Genomic DNA, 17,441 nt, shown 5'->3' with positions numbered 1-17,441 from the left:
GTCTCCCGGGAAAAGCCAGTAATCTGGTCCCCTTCCCCCCACCCCCCAGTACTAATGAAAAGGAAATCAAGTGCTGGGAGGGAAAGACAGCAAGAACCGAGCTGAGATCTCCGTCCTGGGATGCTGGGCCTGGCTTAATTGCACCCGGAGGAAAATAACCCCTCAGATGAAATTGCAACAACTGTTTTCAGAAGTCATTCATCTGTCCATGCCTTCCTTCTACCCTGGGGAGACCCCGGCTACAATGGGAGGGGAGGATTGCCACCCGGTAAGATGGAGGTGGGGAGTCTTCCTGGCAAGGCTGAGCCCTATGAAGAGGTGAGGTGGTCCCTGCCTCTTTTCCTTGGGCCACTTTGGCCTGCCCTCCCTCTAAACTGTCCCCAGCATTTGCCTCACTCAGGTCTTAAGACCGGACTCTGAGAGAGTCCAGCAGGAAGACCCTTTTTCCCTGCCCCCATCCTCCATTGTCATCAGTGGCCCAGAGGCCCTTCCAACGGCTCAGTGAGCTCTGAAATTGCAGCAGATGGCACAGACTCTGGCTGCTGGCAGGGAGGAATTGTTTCCACCCTTCTGGGGCCTCTGTTTAGAGCTGGAGGCTCTGGCGGGAAGCAGAGGCCCCCTCAGAGAGCCTGGGGCAGTGTATCCCAGGGACAAATACTGGCGGGGTCCAGGGACACACGCCTCCTCCCAGGGCCTCAGGTGGAGGCCATGGTGACATTGGGACCCATCACCTCCATGAGTGTCCAGTCCACTGCAAGATAAATATAAACTAAGGCTGACCGTGTGATTGTCACTTGAGTGCAGCTACACCTAACCTCGCTCCCGACCTGATGGCCCGGATGTCCACTGTTTCAGGGCATTTGGCCCCAGGAAGTTCAGCCGAAGCTGCAGCTTTGGCCTTTCTTTGCTGGCACTGGGGCGAGGGTCCCTGCCTTGGGTGGGTCCCCAGGCTATGAGCTAGGAGCACCAAGGCCTCACCTCAGCTGGTCGTCGGTGCCAGGGAAGTGCTGCCGAGCAAAGATCACAGCAGGGCTGGAGTTGACGGGCAGGGCCAAGCGGTTGTTGAGATACATGTCATTCAGCCAGTACTCAGACACCTGCAGAGGAGGGCAGGGAAGGCTGTCACACCCCTCCCAAGCAGGCCCATCTGGACAGCCCTGAGACAAAATCAGGACCTTTCACCAGAGCATTAATATACTTCTTCCTCAAACACACGCTGAGCCCCAGGTATGTGCCAGAGCCTGGGAGCTCCCCAGTCACCAGGCCTGTCCTTCACCTTTGCCCCTCCCATCTCTTTTCTTCTGTCCCAGCCCCTATCATGGTGGTTTGGTGCTACATTGCTGTCCTCTGCCTGTTCTTACGGGTGTCTCCTTCTTGCCTTTCACCCTCTCGCTTCCTGATGCTATCTCTGTCCCTTATTTGCATTGCCGATTTGTCCCCCTTTCTCTATCCGTATTTCCCAACTCTCACCTAGTCTGTTTCTCACCCTTGTCCCTTCCTGTCCCCTGGTCCATACCACCTGCCTGTTCCCATTCCTGTCCCCATCCCTGTCCCTCGTCTCTTCTTCTGCCCTGTCATTGTCCCCTATGTGCCTCTCACTGAAATCCCTCTGTCTCTAGGTCTGCCTCCCACCCGTCTTCTATGGGTTCCTGGTCGGCCCCTCTTACCCAGTTGGCTGTCTTCTCCTGCCGCTCCACGAGTTTCTGCTGCAGGGTCTCACCGAGGCCACCAGGGGCCCCGAACCGCTGCACAATAGCCTGGCTCTTCCTGAACTGCTCCTCAGGCACCAGGTGCCGCATGCACTGCAGGTACGTGGCCAGAGTTTGCTGCAAGGGGGGCACGGGCAGCTTGGGCAGCACCTGGAAGACAGGGTTTATAGGCATTGTGCCTCTCGTATGTATGCCGCATGCCTGTCCCCAGGTTGGTCCCTAATATCTGTGTCGTTCTGCCCCTATCCTTGTTCTCTATCCTGGGGCCTGTCCATTTCTAGGGCTCAGCTCAGAAAAATTCCTGTTTGGTGTCCCTGATCTCATTGTTTTCTGCCCCTAGAAAGACATAAAGTGCAGAGGAAAAGACCAGGATATTGGCACCAGACAGACCTGGGTTTGTACCCCCACCCTGCCACTGACCAGGTCTGCAACCTTGGGCAAGTCACCCTCCCTCTGTGCCTCAGTTTCTTCCTCTGTAGAACGGGCATAGTAACCCCTGTTTCTCATAGGATCAAACAGATAATAGATATGAAAGTGCTTACAAGCCATAAAGGATGGATCTAAGATGAAATAGTCCTGTTATTGATATTGTTGGCTGCTGGTCACTCTCAATTTAGAGATTGTTCCCAGCTAGGATTCCAGAATCTAATTGATCTCTGGACCTACGGGTGCACTCTTACAGAGAGATTTGGAAGGATAAAAGATGGTTTTGGATGAGAGACATAATTCAGTGCCGCCCTAATGATTGGAATTCTGCAAGATGGTTCCTTGGAAGGTGATTCATGCCCTGAGCATCATATGTGCCTTCTACTTATAAAACCCAGGCAGGGAATTTTGTTTCATGTGGGTGTTAGGGGCAGGGGTGGGGGTGCAGTGGATGCCCTTCCTCTCCGAATCTCTCCAAACCTCTGTTCCTCATCCAGAGGACATAAATAACAATTCCTACCTCAGAGGAACACAGAGAGAATTAAATGAGAGAAACAACTGGCCTCAAATAAGCACATTTAAAATGTTATGACCTCAATGTCTTATCCTTCCAGAGGAATTCCCAAGAGGAAACCCATCCTCTTTGGGAGCCGCAAAGTGTGGCTAGAGTCTGGGAAGAACCCCACCCGCACCCCACCCTCCTATACGCGTGCCGTTCCTCCCAGTTCACCAGCAGCGTTCACCACAGAAGGCTTCTGTGTGGCTTCAGTTTTGTGACTTCCCATTTGCCAATGAGGAAACTGAATCCCAGAGAGTGGAGGGGCTAGTCCAAGGTCACACAAAAATCTGATGGCAGAACTGGGAGCTAAAATCAGTCTTCCATATCCATTCTGCTTCTTTCTCCTGGGTCATTCTCTCCCTTCCTTTTCATTCCCTTTTCCATTCCTTTCCTTTTTTTTTTTTTTTTTTAACAGAGTTTTGTTCTTGTTGCCCAGGCTGGAGTGCAGTGGTGCAATTGCCGCTCACTGCAACCTCCACCTGCTAGGTTCCAGCGATTCTCCTGCATCAGCCTCCTGAGTAGCTAGGATTACAGGCATGCGCCACCACGCCTAGCTGATTTTGTATTTTTAGTAGGGATGGGGTTTCTCCATGTTCGTCAAGCTGGTCTCGAACTCCTGACCTCAGGCGATCCACCTACTTTGGCCTCCCAAAATGCTGGGATTACAGGCGTGAGCCACTGTGCCCAACCCCTTTCCTCTTCTTGTCCTTCACTTTACAGAGAATCTAAGATTCACTTTACAAGAGAATGTCTTAGATTCACTTTACAAGAGAATCTAATCTCCAGGTTAGATTCTGGACCTGAAGGACAAAAGGTGGCTTTGGATGAGAGACAGAATTCAGTGCCACCCTAATGACCAGAATTCTGCAAGATAGATCCTGAGATGCACTGGTGGGCACAGTGAGGCACCTTCCTCCAGGGGCTTCTCCTCTGTGCAGTGATAAGTTTCCATGAGACAGCAAAGGTTTCCTCCCCGTAGGCTGTGGAGTGAAGGGGCCTCTTAAAAGCACCTCCTTCTCTGTCCCTGCTGCTGATGGATGAATGACGGCCCTCCGCCTGCCTGATCCTGCCTGATCCTGCCTCTAGAACCAACATTCTGTAAGATGGTTCCTTGGAAGATGATTCATGCCCTGAGTATCATATAAGTCCTTCCTACTTATAAAACCCAGGCAGGGAATTTTGTTTCATGCGGTTGTTAGAGGCATTATTCACTTCTCTGGCAGGGGTGGGGTGTCAGTGCCAACTCTGGGCTGCTCCTGCCCTGGGGAATGACGTGAGGACCAGTATGGGCAGCATCCCAGGCTGCCCTGCCCAACCCCAGCTAGCTAGGTCCAGGCCCCCCGCCAGCTGCTGTGGTTCCTCCATCTCTTGTGGTGGGGGGCAATCTTTGTGATGGGTGGGTGGGTGATCACCAACAGAAAGCCCAGCCCAGTTAGTGGTCTGGCCAAAAGGGCTTGCAAGTCTGGCTAGAGCCTCTGCCAGACACTGCTCCGCATTCTTTCTGGTTCTGACAGTGCGCTGCGACTTAGCCTGGCTAACAGGGAATCAGCAGTGGGTAAAAGGGAATAAAGCAGGAAATCTCAGCTCAGACATCTCAGCCCATTCCCCCCACCCCCGGGCTCCTCCCCAGACTCACTTGGACTTCTGGCCCTGTACTAAGGAAGATCTTTGGACCTGGGAGTCTCAGGTCAATCCTTCAAAACTCCATGTTTCCTGGGCAGTTCATGTGAGTCAGGTCCTGGGCTGGACTCGGAGATGATGGAGAAACAGAGCCTGCTCTTAAGGCGGCCACAGCCCAATGGGGTGGGTGGGGGAGCATGCCAGTGGACCAGAGGTGACAACAGATGTTTGTCAGCTATAGAGGTCAGGACAATGGAGTGAGCAACTTCTTGGGAAGAAGCCAGAAAATTCTGTTCAGAGTTTCAAACGAGGGCTGGGGGAAAGGGGGAGATGAGTGGCAAAAGACAAGTGTGGTTCTGCAAACACATGCAGCAATCTGAAATCAGGTGTGATACTCTGTCACCCGAAGGCTGGCTGTGGTGGGAGGGAGGATACCTGCCCAGGGAGGGTGGCATTGTCTCAGGCCAGTGGAGAACATGGCACTTAAGGCTCCAAGCCTGAACTAGTGACAGCAGCTGGAGCCAGACTTGCAGGGCTTGGAGTAAGAATTCAGCCCCATCCTAAGGCAAAATCACTGGGCTTAAAGCTAACAGAAGTGGAAGCTGGGCTGAAGAGAGGATTATGGAAAGATAGTGCCTAGCTTAGTCTGGGGATTTGGAAGTTTAGCTGTCAGCATTCCCTTGGCACCCTGAGACCCCTCTCAGCTCCTCCAGGCCCTTCTGGGATCCTCAGCAAGCTGGGGGCAGGGCTATAGCCTGGGCCTCATGCCAGGAGAGGGCAGCGCTGGGGCCAGGCAAATACTGGGGGCCGGTCCCACTCAGGACTGTTCTGGAAGCAAGGGCATGTGGGTGGGGAAAGTAGGATTGAGACAGAGCTCCAAAATTCACTCACAGACTCCTCCTCACTGCTGGGAGTTTTTGCTGCCATCTTATGGGGGACCTTTTCCAGGATGGGCATCTTGGTGAGTCCTGGTCCTGGGATGCAGAGGTGTAGACCTGGGGACCAAGAAGTGGGAAGGATCAACAGGCCACATAGGCCTGCCACAAACCCTCCACCTCCCACCGCTGGACCCATACCCCCGCCCCATGAGGAGGCCAGAGCCCTACAGCTGTGTATAAGGGTCTCATTGCAGGCCTGGTCCCAGTCTCAACTTCCAGCTGTATGTGCTGACCACAGTGTTCTCTCTGGACCCCATATGGCAGAAGTGAGGGTCTGCTCTCACGAGAGGCTGTTGCCACCCAAGGCCAGCTGACCACCCCAGGGCAATTCAAATTGGCAAGGGTCGCTGGCAGCGTTGGCTTTGTTCCTGCCTGGAACTCAATAGATAAGTACTTTGCTGATCAAACTCTTTCCCACTAGCTTCTCAAGGGTAAGACCATACCTGCTGTGTTCAGTGCTTCATCTCTGGGGCCTGGCCTGGAGTCTGGTGTGGAGTAGGGTGTATTCCCTCAGTCAGTTGGCCGAGGGAAAGGAATGCATGCGTGGGTGAAAGGATACGTGCATGAATAGCTCTGTGGCCTTTAAGGCCCTGTGCTCAGGATGTATCTGGGCTAATTGGGAGCCTGGCCTGTGGCCAGGGCAGGGAGGACTCTGGGCCTGCTGGAGGGGTTGTGACCTAGGTAGTCTCAGGTCTGCAGGCTGCCAGTGTAGATGCCATAGGAATTGGCCAGGGAGGTATGCAGGGAGGTTGGGCAGCCAGGGCCCCGAGGGGTCACCTGCTTTAGTCTGGGGAGAGGCAGATTAATTTTGAAGCTGCAGTAGAAGTGAGCCAGGCCAAGAGGTCAAAGGCTGTTATTATAAGGCTGTGGGTCACAGTTACTACACTCTGAGATCCCTCTGAACCTATGTACAAGCACATACCCATGTTTTCCACCAGCCCACCCTCTATTCTCTCTTGAGTCTAAAGTCACATTTTCTTTATCCAGTCTATCTTTGATGGGCATTTGGATTGGTTCCAAGTCTTTGCTATTGTGAACAGTGTCACAATAAACATACTTGTTCATGTGTCTTTATAGTAGAATGATTTATAATCCTTTGGGTATATACCCAGTAATGGGATTGCTGGGCCAAATGGTATTTCTGTTTCTAGATCCTTGAGGAATCACCACACTGTCTTCCACAATGGTTGAACTAATTTATGCAGCCATAAAAAAGAATGAGTTCATGCCCTTTGCAGGGACATGGAAGAAGCTGGAAACCATCATTCTCAGCAAAGTAACGCAACAGAAAACCAAACACCGCATGTTCTCACTCGTAAGTGGGAGTTGAACAATGAGAACACATGGACACAGGGAGGGGAACATCACACACTGGGGCCTTTGGGGGTGTGGGGGGCTAGGGAACAGCATTAGGAGAAATACCTGATGTAGGTGACAAGTTGATGGGGTGCAGCAAACCACCATGGCACATGTATACCTATGTAACAAACCTGCACGTTCTGCACATGTACCCTAGAACTTAAAGCATAATAAAAATAAAAAGAGTCTAAAGCTGATGTTTAGCTCATTTTCCTCCCTTCTCCCCACCCAACACCACCCCTAGCCAGAGGCAAGCATGGCCCAGATATGGGCACATTGCAGAGTTGTTGCCAGGAACAGAGAGTCCAGAAAGATGGATGAACCAGGCCCAAGGATGGAGGAGCCTGGGGCTGCCTTGCAGTGCTAGGCAGAGAATGTAAAGCCCTTGCTGGCACAGTGCAGTGGCACTCTCAACTGGCTGGTCCCAAGCCTACCAGTGCTGTGGGTTCGTAGGGGCTGCCCCCAACTGCAAAGTGATTGAGGTGGCATCCTGGTGAGGATTCACTGGAGCATGGCAGTCTTTTGAGGGGACAACAAGGACAAGGTCAGGTTGGTCGCCCTACAGAAGATGCAGCCAATGCCTCCTCTTGCTCTGGCTGGGAGCCCCGCTGATTCGGGAGACACTAGTCAGGCTTCAGGGTCTCTGAGCTTGCAGAATAGGGCAGAGCTGGGCAGAATGGTTTCCTGGAGGTTCCACCTGCCAGCTCTTCTTCCTCCATCACTCCTGGGTGGGTGCCGGGAAGGTGTATGTGTGGATATGTCTGTTTGTCTGTCTGTTTTGTGCCTCCCACCCCTGGTCCTGCTAGCCTGACTTTCCAGGGCTGCCTGCTCTGCCCTGAAGGTCCAACCCCAGTCTGGCCAGTCATCACAGGCTGTCATCATCTGTGACCTGGCTCAGACTTGCCACCAGCGGCTGCTCCTCCTTCCCAATCCCCTGCTCCCGGGAAGGTCTGGAGAAAGACCGGTGCGAACCGGCAATTCTGGCGAGTCGGGTCGGATCCGCGGACCCTCCGACTGGACACAGAAAGCGCAGACCTGGGCACTTAGCAGATGCTGGGCCAAGTGAAGTGAGAACATGCGCCTGGAGTCCCGAAGCCCAGATGGTCAAGCCTCCCCAAGTCCAGGCACCAAAGCAGCTCAATCCCGCAGTTTCCTAGCTGACCCCCGACGGCCACTGCCGCTGCTGCGCAGGACTCGGTCGGACTCCGCCAGTCCTGGGTGCTCTCGGCCCGGGTGCTGTCCCTGGATAGAGCCCTTGACAGCCGCCCTCGATCCCCGCCCCGCTCCCGGCACCGCGCTCGCCAGCCCAGCCCAGCCCAGCCCAGCCCAGCCCAGCCCTTCTCACCTGCTCTCCTCGGCTCTGCTGCCTCGGCCGCCGATGCACCGCACCGCTCAGGACTATGGGCGGGGGTGTGAGCCGGAAGGGGTGCGGGGCTTGTAAGCAGCGCAGGGGTGGGGGCTGCCGCTCGGGTTCCCGGCAGAGCCTCCGACGTCGCCTGGGTCCCCGCGGCCACCCGACTGGAGAAAGCAAGCTGGCCGCACTTCTCTCCTTCCTCTTGTTCCTCCTCCCTCCCCTCTCTCCCATTTCCTCCCGCCCCCAACACCCCCCTTCTTCTCTCTTCTTCTCGGTCCTCAGTTCCCCATTCCTTCCCCCCTCCCCGCGCAGCAATCCCAGCTCCAGGCCTCCAGAATCCACCGGGAGAGCTTCCCGGAGGAGGTAGGGCAACAAATTTAGGCTTTAGAAGGGAGCACAGAACACTGCCCGGCACATGCCCCCTGCTCATAGCTCAGCCTTCCCCAGTCACCGCACTTCCCCAACCCCATTATGCCAGCCAAGGTGCTGCTGCTCAGAGTCCTGGAGATGGCTGGGTCCGAGGAAGTCTCTGCTCTCTGCCCGTCCCCCAATCCAGGCCAGTCTCAAACCCTACTACACCATCTTTCAAAATAATAATAAGAAACAATAACTCGGTTCAATGTCCACTGCAGGACTTCCCTTTCTGTTGCCATCCCATTCCTGCTGGCACTTTGGGGTTGGAGAGGAGAGGTGGGGTGCTACAGACTTGGGACCATCCTGGTGGCAGAGCTGGGGGATGCTTAAGGACTGCGGCAAGAGGCAGACTCTTCTTTCAGACAAAAGCATCCACCACCCCAGGTAGAGACCCCCACACACAAATAGCACAGACAGACTGACAAAGGCAGACTCCGCCCAGACACACACAGCCCGTCTCGCAGACCGAAGACAGACATGCGCACAACAGCAGAGCAGACCCCCACAGACGCAGCTAACACACAGGCGACCCCGACCAGCCGCCTCTTGACGCTAGGATGGGAAAACTCTGACTCTGTCATCAGACCACAGTCTCTGGGACATGGAGTATTGCGTTAACGTTGGCCTGAGGCTCTCAGGGCTGGGACTAAGGATGGGAAACTTTCCTGACAGTCCTGGGCTGCTGCTTTCACTCAGGACAGGGTGGCGGTGGGGTTTGGCACCAGGTTCCACACTTGCATCCCTCCCTTCAAGACTCAGACCCTCAGGACTGACCCGGACACAGAACACCAACCACCACTCCCCTGCTGCTGCTAGGACAGAGCCTAGTTCTCTAGCGAACACACGCATCACTTATACACGCATTTCCAGAGGTCGGACCACGAAAGGCAGGCCGTTTTTCTTCCTCTGCCGGAAAGCTCGGCTCCTACTCCTTTCTCAAAGCCTGGACGGGGCGGGTTGCCGGTCTGAAAGGAAGCTCAGCTCAAGGCCGCGGAGCTCAGTGGCTGGTGTGGGGCGTGTCTTCAAAAGGCGGAGCCTGGCTTGCTCAGCTGGAACGGGTCCTCAGGCTCCCCCGGGTGGCACCCCCAGGCTCTGCGCTGGGCCTGGAAAGGAGGGGTTGTCGTGGGCTGAGGGGAGTGGTGCTCCTTGGTGACCGTGGGTGACAGCCTAGCCTTTGTTGGGTTTGCTTTCTTCCTGTGCCGTTTTCCAGGTAGAAAAAGAGCTACAGTGTCCTGCGTGCTAGTTTGGCTCAGGCCTAGGTTGGAACTTGAAGACCCAGTTCACCCTCCCCTTTGCTCTGGCCCTTCACCCACCATGCACTGACCCACCAGTAAAGAGACTCGGCCTCCTGGGACAGACACGGTTTATTGATTTGGGCAGAGACACCGCAGTGCAGTGGCCCAAGTTTGGCACTGGGAGTAACGGAAGGAAGAACAGACAGATGCAGGCTCTACACAGGGGAGCCCCGGGTGGGGACTGGGGTGGGCACCTCTTCACTCTGTAAGGAGCGCTCTGACTTTGCTTGCCTCGGTGCTCCAAGCCCCAAGAGAGAGAAGGATATGGAATGGGTCACAGGGAGGGCATTCGGGCAGAAGTCAAAGATGAGGAGGGGTTGGGGTACTCGCTGCGGAAGGTGGGCCCTGAGCCAGAGCTGACCAGTGCGCTTGCAGAGCAGCCACCTTGACCCAAGACAGGTGGGTACTAGGAGGAGTGGGGATGCTAGCTGCGGGTGTAGCAGTAGTTGTAGTCGTCCTCGCACTCGTCAAAAGGGCCAGGCGGGCTGCGAGGCTCGCCCTCCTGGCCAGACACTGGACGCTCACGCAGGCGCACCGCATCGTACAGACCCTGCGGTGGCTCATCAAGCAGCACATCCCGCTCCGAACGGGAGCGTGTCAGGAGGCCCACGTTTCGGAGCAGCAGCAAGACGGGAGCATAGAGCAGGTTGGCCAGGCCCATGCCAAGGCTGAGCTGCTCAAAGCCCAGAGAGTGCACAATGTGGCCCGCCACTATGGGCCCGAGGGCGTAGGCCACCGAATAGGAGATATCAGCGATGGCGTAGACGCTGCCGTAGACTGAGACGTGGCGCACGTCTACCAGGAAGGCGAGCGTGGGCAGCAGCGCTGTGTCGACTAGGGCTATGCCAAAACAGAGGCCGCAGAGCGATACCACTAGCGGCGAGAAGGAGTGGCAGGCAGGCACGAGGCACGAGCTGGCGCCGATCACAGCCAGACCGAGCGCGCCGTACAGCCACTGCAGGTGTGGGTAGCGCGCCGCCAGGCGCACGGTGAGGTAGACGCCCAGCACGTGAGGCACGAAGGCCGGCAGCCAGACCATGCCCATCTCCCACTCGGAAGCTGCCATCGTGTGCTTCATCCACGTGGCAATGGTGGGCTCGAGGAAGGCTAGGGGAATGTTACAGGTGGTGAGCGCGCCGGCCACCACCGCAATGTAGGGGTCCAGCATGAGGCGGTGGATGGGAGTGCCCACCGGCAGGTTGGCCCGAGCCCGTGCAGCCGCGGAGAAGGGCTTGGCCACCGCCAGCAGCAACAATGCGTCAAAGAGCGACACTGCAGCGAGCACCAGGAAGGGCACGCGCTTGCCGGCGAACTCGTAGAGGATGCCCCCGAAGGGCGGCGCCACCAGGCTTCCAAAGCTAATGAAGGCCAGCGCCACGCCCAGCGCACGACTGCGCTCCGGCTCCTCGGGGTACTTGTCGGCAATCATGGCAATGCCTGACGTGTCCGCGAAGGCTGAGCCCAGGCCCTGCAGGCTGCGCGCGGCGAACAGCGTGGCGTAGTCCTCCGCGAAGGCGAACATGACCGTGGAGGCGAACATGACGCCAAGGCCGATCAGCAGCGGCACGTCGTAGCTCATGCGGTCGATGAAGGGCCCGCTCAAGGGGTTCACCAGCAGCTGTAGGATGGCCTTGGAAGCAAACAGCACTCCGATTTTCACGTCTTCACTCTCCGTAGGGTAGCGGGGCCGAAGGGCAGTGCCGGCTGGCCACGCAGCCGTCGGGGACGCGGAGGTGTTTGCTGCGTAGGCACTGGCATTGGCAGGAGTTGGCAGCAGCAGGGTGGGCTCCCACACCGCAGGGGTCGGGGTGGGGCCCTCGCCGCCCCCGCGCATGTGGGCGATGTAGTCGGGCACGATGGGCACGATGACCATGTACAGCATGTTGTCCAGTAACAGCGCCACGCACACGATAACCAGCACCAGGCGCCGCTGCCGCCGGGGCTCCTGCAACGCCGCGCCCACCGCCTCCGACAGCTTGGTGGCAGCCGCCCGGGCCTGGCCCGCCGGTGCCGCGGGTTCCATGCCCCCACCCAGATGCTCTTCAGAGGACGCCTCCGCTAGGGCCGAGCGCGGGCGTCCCGCAGTGCAGAGACGAGGGCACAGGACTTCGGGGGCGCGGTCCTCGCCGAGCAGACCACCCTGTACCTCAGGAGGCCGCGGGGCTCATGGCCCAGCGTCCTGGGAAAGGAAAGGATTCCGTCTGGCGAGGCGCTGCCGCTGCTGTTAGCGGATCCCTGGACCCACGGCTGCTGGGCTCAGGGGCGGCCGGGGAGGCGGGCACGCCAAGGGGCCGGGGCCGGAGACTGGGCGCACTGCGCCCGGGGCGAGCCCGGTGCAGCCCCCTCCGAGCTGAGAGGCCGCCTGCGCTGGCCGAGGGGCATGCTGCTGCAGCCCGCCAGCCCGCCCGCTAGCCCCGCCGCCGAGCTCCCCTCCCCTTGCGTAGGCTCTTGCCTCCTCCGCCGCCTCCTCTTTTTTTTTTTTCCTCTTCCACTCGGGGCTGTGACGCGGCGAGTCCCAGCCCCCGAGTGTGCCCCGGCCACTTGCGTTGCCTATGCTAATGCGACGTCGGCGGGGCGGGGGCCGGGGGCGGGGCGTGGTCGGGCAGGGGTCCGCTCCTCAGATGCGCCAGGGCTGGAGGCCCAGAAGGGGTCTCGGTGTGGAAGTCCTGAACTAGCCCTTGGGATGGGTGCTCCGTGCCGGGTGCCGGCTCTCTGCCCGCCCCCTGCCCGACCCCTGCCCACGGTTCTAGGACCCACCGGGTCAGCGCCCGCTCTTTTCCTACTGGGAAGGGGGGCGCGGCAGCAGCTTCCCCGCGGCCCCTCGGGAGAGGGGGGAGCCAGAGGCTTGAGATCTGCGCTTCAGCCTGGACCTCGGCGCAGAGCGGGCAGGAAGCCCCCGAGGTGAGCCACCGCTGCGTCCATCTGTTCTCGCAGCTGGATTGTGGAGCCGCGTCTGGAGGAGTGCTGGACATGGACACCCTCAACCCTTTCTCCGACTCCGCCCCCTGGCCCCTTGCACACACACACCCACCAGGAGAGGGCGGGAACGCTCAGCAACAGCCGGCTGTCTCTGACCCACCGGCCCCTCCGCAGAATTTGTCCGCAGCGAATCCCGGCCGGGAGCTCGTGGGGACTGAGTGGAGAAGTTACCTCGCCGCTCCCCCCACACTCCCGCTGCCTGGACTCCCCTTTTCCGCTTTAGCGGTCAGGTCCCCCAGCTCCGCCTCTTCCCTCTCCACTGCTGCACCCCCTCCCCACTGTAACTCCTCCCAGGCACTCTTCGCACCCTACCAAGCCCTCCCTCGGCTCTTGTGAGCCTCCGCCTCCTGTTCTACACACTCCCTTATCACTCCTTTTCCAGAGCCTCCTCCAAGCCCCGGGTGGGCTCGGGAGTGACAGTGGCTGGGGTCCTCTCTTGGAACTGTGTTAAACCCTTCTTGGGTGCCGCGCCCACTCCCCGGAGAGAGCCCAGCCGCTTCGCTGTCGTCAGAGGCTTCAGAGAGGCTCACCTTCCTTCCGAGAGGGCCGCACCCCTTGAGGCGCCCGGGCTCATCTGACTGGCGGAGCTGTGACGCGTCCCCAGAGCAGCGTTGACCCTGGGTGGCACATGGAGCCGGTGTTCCAGTGGGCGGACTGGCGGGATACAGGGTCCGGGGCCGCTGAGGTTGGGGTGGGGGTTGTGTTGTTGAGATTACAGTTTGCTTCTCTCTTCCAGAGTCAGGGGAGCCATCTCATTTTTCTGGCCTCAAAAGCAAAGCAGCATTAGACACAGATGCTTCTCCCACCGAGCCCCCCACCCCGCAGGAAATGTCGCGATGCAGTGCAAACAGTGTGGGCTTTGGAGGCAGACAACCAGGATGGCCCCTAGCTCGGCCACGTACTCATTAGAATAGCTGCAGGGAATTACTTTGCCTCTCTGCCCCTCAGTTACTTTCTTTGTAAAATGGAATAATAACAGTACCTACTGTTGAGGGGGCCTGGCACAGTAAGAGTGGTGTAAGGACTTGCTCTGTTGTTATCGTGTGTAGAATGTGTGGTTTATACTCATTTTTCAGTTGTGGGTCTTGTGAAGAACAGATGAAAGACGGGACACCTGGCTAGCTGACTGGTCCCTCTGGTTAGGTGGGCATTGTGATTTCAGGCTCTGTCTGGGTTGTTGGAGGTTGCAGAGGGCATTGGAACGTCTCTATTTGTCCCTGAGATGACTGTGGGATGAGGGGATGGGGAGCAGGGTGTTAGGGTGAGAGGCGGCCACCCGGCCACCTGTTGCTCAATCCCTTCGCCCACTAAGGCACCTTGGGAAAGGAAAAGAAACTCACTCACTGAAAGGCTGCTGGCACCTGCTCTGCAGTGGCTTAAGTGCTTTCTGTCTGAGGGAGGAAAAGAGTCCCAGTGTGGGCACAGGCCTGGCCCTGGATGACCTTGGGCGAGTCACAGCCCCTCAGTAGGGCCCAGCCTTAGCATCTGTCTGGTTCAGGTTGAGGTGAAAGCCCACTCACTGCAGCCTTCAGCAGAAATGTGTGCCGCAGAAGGGCTCTTTGGAGTGGGCTAATTATTTTAAATTTTATTTGATGGCTTTCGTCAGTACATACCAATCTCCAGTGCATCCCAGTCTCCCCCCAGCTGACTTCACACACTTCAAATACTTATGCCACTTACAGGTTCTCCAGTCATTTGAGTTTGAGACTTTTGGGTTCTTCTGACATTCCCATTATGAGGCTCTTAAAGGGACAGTCTCCCAGCCTACAAAGCCATTATTATTTATGCACATGATGTTTTCCCTGTCTGATTAAAAAAAGGAGGAAGGGGCCGGGCACAGTGGCTCACACTTGCAATCCCAGCCCTTTAGGAGGTCGAGGCAGGTGGATCACGAGGTCAAGAGATCGAGACCACCCTAGCCAACATTGTGAAACCCCATCTCTACTGAAAACAGAAAAATTAGCTGGGTGTGGTGCCTTATGCCTGTAGTCCCAGCTACTCAGGAGGCTGAGGCAGGAGAATTGCTTGAACGCAGGAGGTGGAGGTTGTGGTAAGCCGAGATCACGCCACTGCACCACTCTAGCCTAGGCAAAAGACGGAGACTCAGACTTTAAAAAAAAAAAAAAAAAAAAAAAAAAAAAAAAAAAAAAAAAAAAAAAAAAGAGGGAGGAGGACTTTTTGACGGAGATTTTTTTTTTTTTTTTGTCTAGTCGCTGAAGAACAGAGGAATCTTAGAGGAGAGAAACTTCTTTTTCAGGGCATTCAATGTGCAGACCACATCTCCAGCCCTCTGGCCCACATGGCTGTTCCTGATGCCTAACTAACTCTCCAGTACTCAGTTCCTGTATGGCAGGAGGCACACTCATTTATTACTTGCTTTGTGCCAGGAGCATTGTGTGTGCTGCTTTACTCCACTCTTCCGTAATCCTTGGTACAGTGTAGGTGCTATTCTCCTGGTCTTAACAGGTGAGGAGGCTGGGCATGGAGACACTGGGTTGCTTGCCCAAACTCCCAGCAACAGATCCTGGATTTAAACCCAGACCAGGGGACCTGTCTTGTGGTGCTCACACTGCTTCTCTATTGCCCGCACTGCGTTGTGTTCCTGCTACTCCACCTCCAAGGTGGCCGCACCCTGGCAGTGTAGAGGTGAGGGGCAGATTAAGACCCATGAAAGGAGAAAGGTCCTGGGCTGGTCCTCTAAAAACAATAACTCTCTCATTCCAAAAACACTAAACTCCCTCCTTCTCTAACATCTAGATCAGAGGACAGCCACCTCCCAATCCATCATGGCTCCAAAGGCTGGGGTGCCCGGGTTGCAGGGAGGCCAGGGGCCTCTGCAGCAAAAGGCTAGGGAAGAGTTTGAGCCGAGATAGGACCTGGCAAAAGCCTCCTCCCACCGCCGGCCGCGGGGAGCTGTCCAGCGTGCTGGCCCTGGCCCCACCGCGAACCAAGAAGCCTCCCATGATGGCCCCGCCCCTCTGGCTTCTCCTTCGTCTGAACGCTTTGTAAATTCCTTTCCCGGCTCCTCTATCTGAGCATAACTTGCAGGCAACAGAGAACTTCCCATCCAATTCTGTAGAAGAAAATCGAAACATTTTTCTCTCCTTTCTCAACCAGAAATAGCAACTGTTGCGGCAGCGTTCCTATCTGGTACTCAATGAAAGTCCAATGAGTAGAGGAAGGAACGAACGTATTTAGTAGACACATAGAAGAGCTTATAAGGTACCTGGCACTGTTCTAAGCATTTGGCAAGTATTAACTCTCATCAACCTTCATATTACTTTCCTATAGGCAAGGGCAATGGGGTAAAGTAATATATTCACAGTCAGAGAACTCACAAGTGGTCAAGATGGGATTCACATGCAGGTGATTTTGTTCCAGCATCCTGCTCCCAGCCACCATGTGGCCCTGCTGCAGGATGGCTGAAGACGGTGAGATGACTCACTTGAAAGTGTCTAGTCCAATGCTTGATACCTAGTGGGAGCTTAATTGTTATTATTTTGCATGGATAGGGACAAATTGGTGATTTTAGCTGACAACCCTTCTTCTCATTTTATCCACAAGATACAACTGTGTCCACAGTCTGATGGATTAAAATTTGTTCCTTGCTGGACCAATGCCATGAGGGGGCAGGAGACTTGCTGGGGAGAGAGGAGTCCTGATTTGTGGGAGTTTGGGAGGGGTGGAAGGAGAGCCGTGATGCACCAGTGCCTGGGTGAGGTCTAGGGGGTATTTGAAGGTCTTGGCTGGTTGCAGTGGGGGGTGCTGCTGTGGAGGGAGGTGCCACCCCAGCCTGGCCTCATTTCTGAGGTCATGGGGCCATATCAGTTCCAGGGCTTTGCTATTTGTTGCTTCCCTGAAACATCTGGTTCCAGAGAGGTGAAGCCACTGTATTTCTGTGGAGAAGCAGGCTGGTGTTGGTGATGGCAGTGTGTGGGCGGGGCACCGGCTCCTGATTTATTATTTCTTTGTCTCTCTGGAAGCACTTAAGTACAGGCTTCGTTCCAATGAAGCTCATGAGCCTCTCTGGATTCCAGCACTGGGGGGTTGAGAGTGCAGTTTGCTCAGGGCTCCATAGCCAGTCCCTTGGGCACTGGCTCAGGCGGGCCTCAGGGCCTCAGCATCACTTAATTAATTTAGGCTTCCCCAGTCATATATTCTCAGATTCAAAGGAACGGAGTGGCCCGAGTCAGCCTTTCCCAGAAACCTGTGAGTCTGGTGGCTGGAAGCCAGAGGACTACGTGCCTGCCTGCCCTTGGCCAGCCTGTCCTCGGTGCCCAGACTTGCTTTGTGTACAACATAGCTGGGCTTCGATAGGGAAAGAGACTGTTTTGTGGGTGGGCCTCAGGGCCCCTCTCTACAGCTCCCAGGGACAGGACCTTGCTCACTTTTTTCCTAGCTCCCTGAAACCATGAATCACTGGTTGGAAGCATGGCCTCCAAATGCCTTTGGTTTCTGTTCTCTCCACTTTCTTTCCATCTCAATCCAATTAATGTGCCAGATTCATTTCCCTCCTCCATTGAGACCACTCCTTGCCTACCTCCAGCCCAGATCCTACATCTTCCCCCATACTGGGACAGTTAATCCCTTCACTTGTCCCTTGCCTCCTGACCCTGATAATCCACCCCTGCAGGGATGCCAAGCTTCTTTTCTCTGTAAAGTTTCAGGCAAGCTCCCAGCTTGTTCACAGACCTCTCAGGGACCCCTGCTGCCTGGGACTGGAGGCAGTGTCCTCTCCCTACATGGCTACCTTCCACAATGCCTCCCACCCCTCCTGCTCTCCCCATC

General features: G+C 56.3%; 2 protein-coding genes across 2 annotated transcripts in view; both read right to left on the bottom strand.

The window, feature by feature from the left end:
• The window catches only part of CHAT (choline O-acetyltransferase), a 56,322-nt gene extending 46,985 nt beyond the window's left edge, over positions 1-9,337 (bottom strand). Inside the window, exons 1-4 of the mRNA XM_017504689.2 lie at positions 7,957-9,337; positions 5,206-5,309; positions 1,668-1,859; positions 979-1,097 (exon numbers count right to left, since the gene is read on the bottom strand). Of these exons, the coding sequence (XP_017360178.1) occupies positions 979-1,097; positions 1,668-1,859; positions 5,206-5,309; positions 7,957-8,395 (854 nt within the window). The 5' untranslated portion in view covers positions 8,396-9,337. The remainder of the gene's footprint in view (positions 1-978; positions 1,098-1,667; positions 1,860-5,205; positions 5,310-7,956) is intronic.
• Positions 9,338-9,725: 388 nt separating this feature from the next.
• SLC18A3 (solute carrier family 18 member A3) lies at positions 9,726-12,185 on the bottom strand. Its single transcript, XM_017504695.2, has one exon. The coding sequence runs from the start codon at positions 11,695-11,697 to the stop codon at positions 10,099-10,101; it is 1,599 nt and encodes a 532-aa protein (XP_017360184.1). The 5' UTR covers positions 11,698-12,185; the 3' UTR covers positions 9,726-10,098.
• Between the last annotated feature and the right edge of the window lie 5,256 nt (positions 12,186-17,441).

This window comes from Cebus imitator, unplaced genomic scaffold (assembly GCF_001604975.1).
Source record: "Cebus imitator isolate Cc_AM_T3 unplaced genomic scaffold, Cebus_imitator-1.0 Scaffold326, whole genome shotgun sequence".
Taxonomy (NCBI): domain Eukaryota; kingdom Metazoa; phylum Chordata; class Mammalia; order Primates; family Cebidae; genus Cebus; species Cebus imitator.
This window is presented reverse-complemented; position numbering and strand designations above follow the sequence as displayed.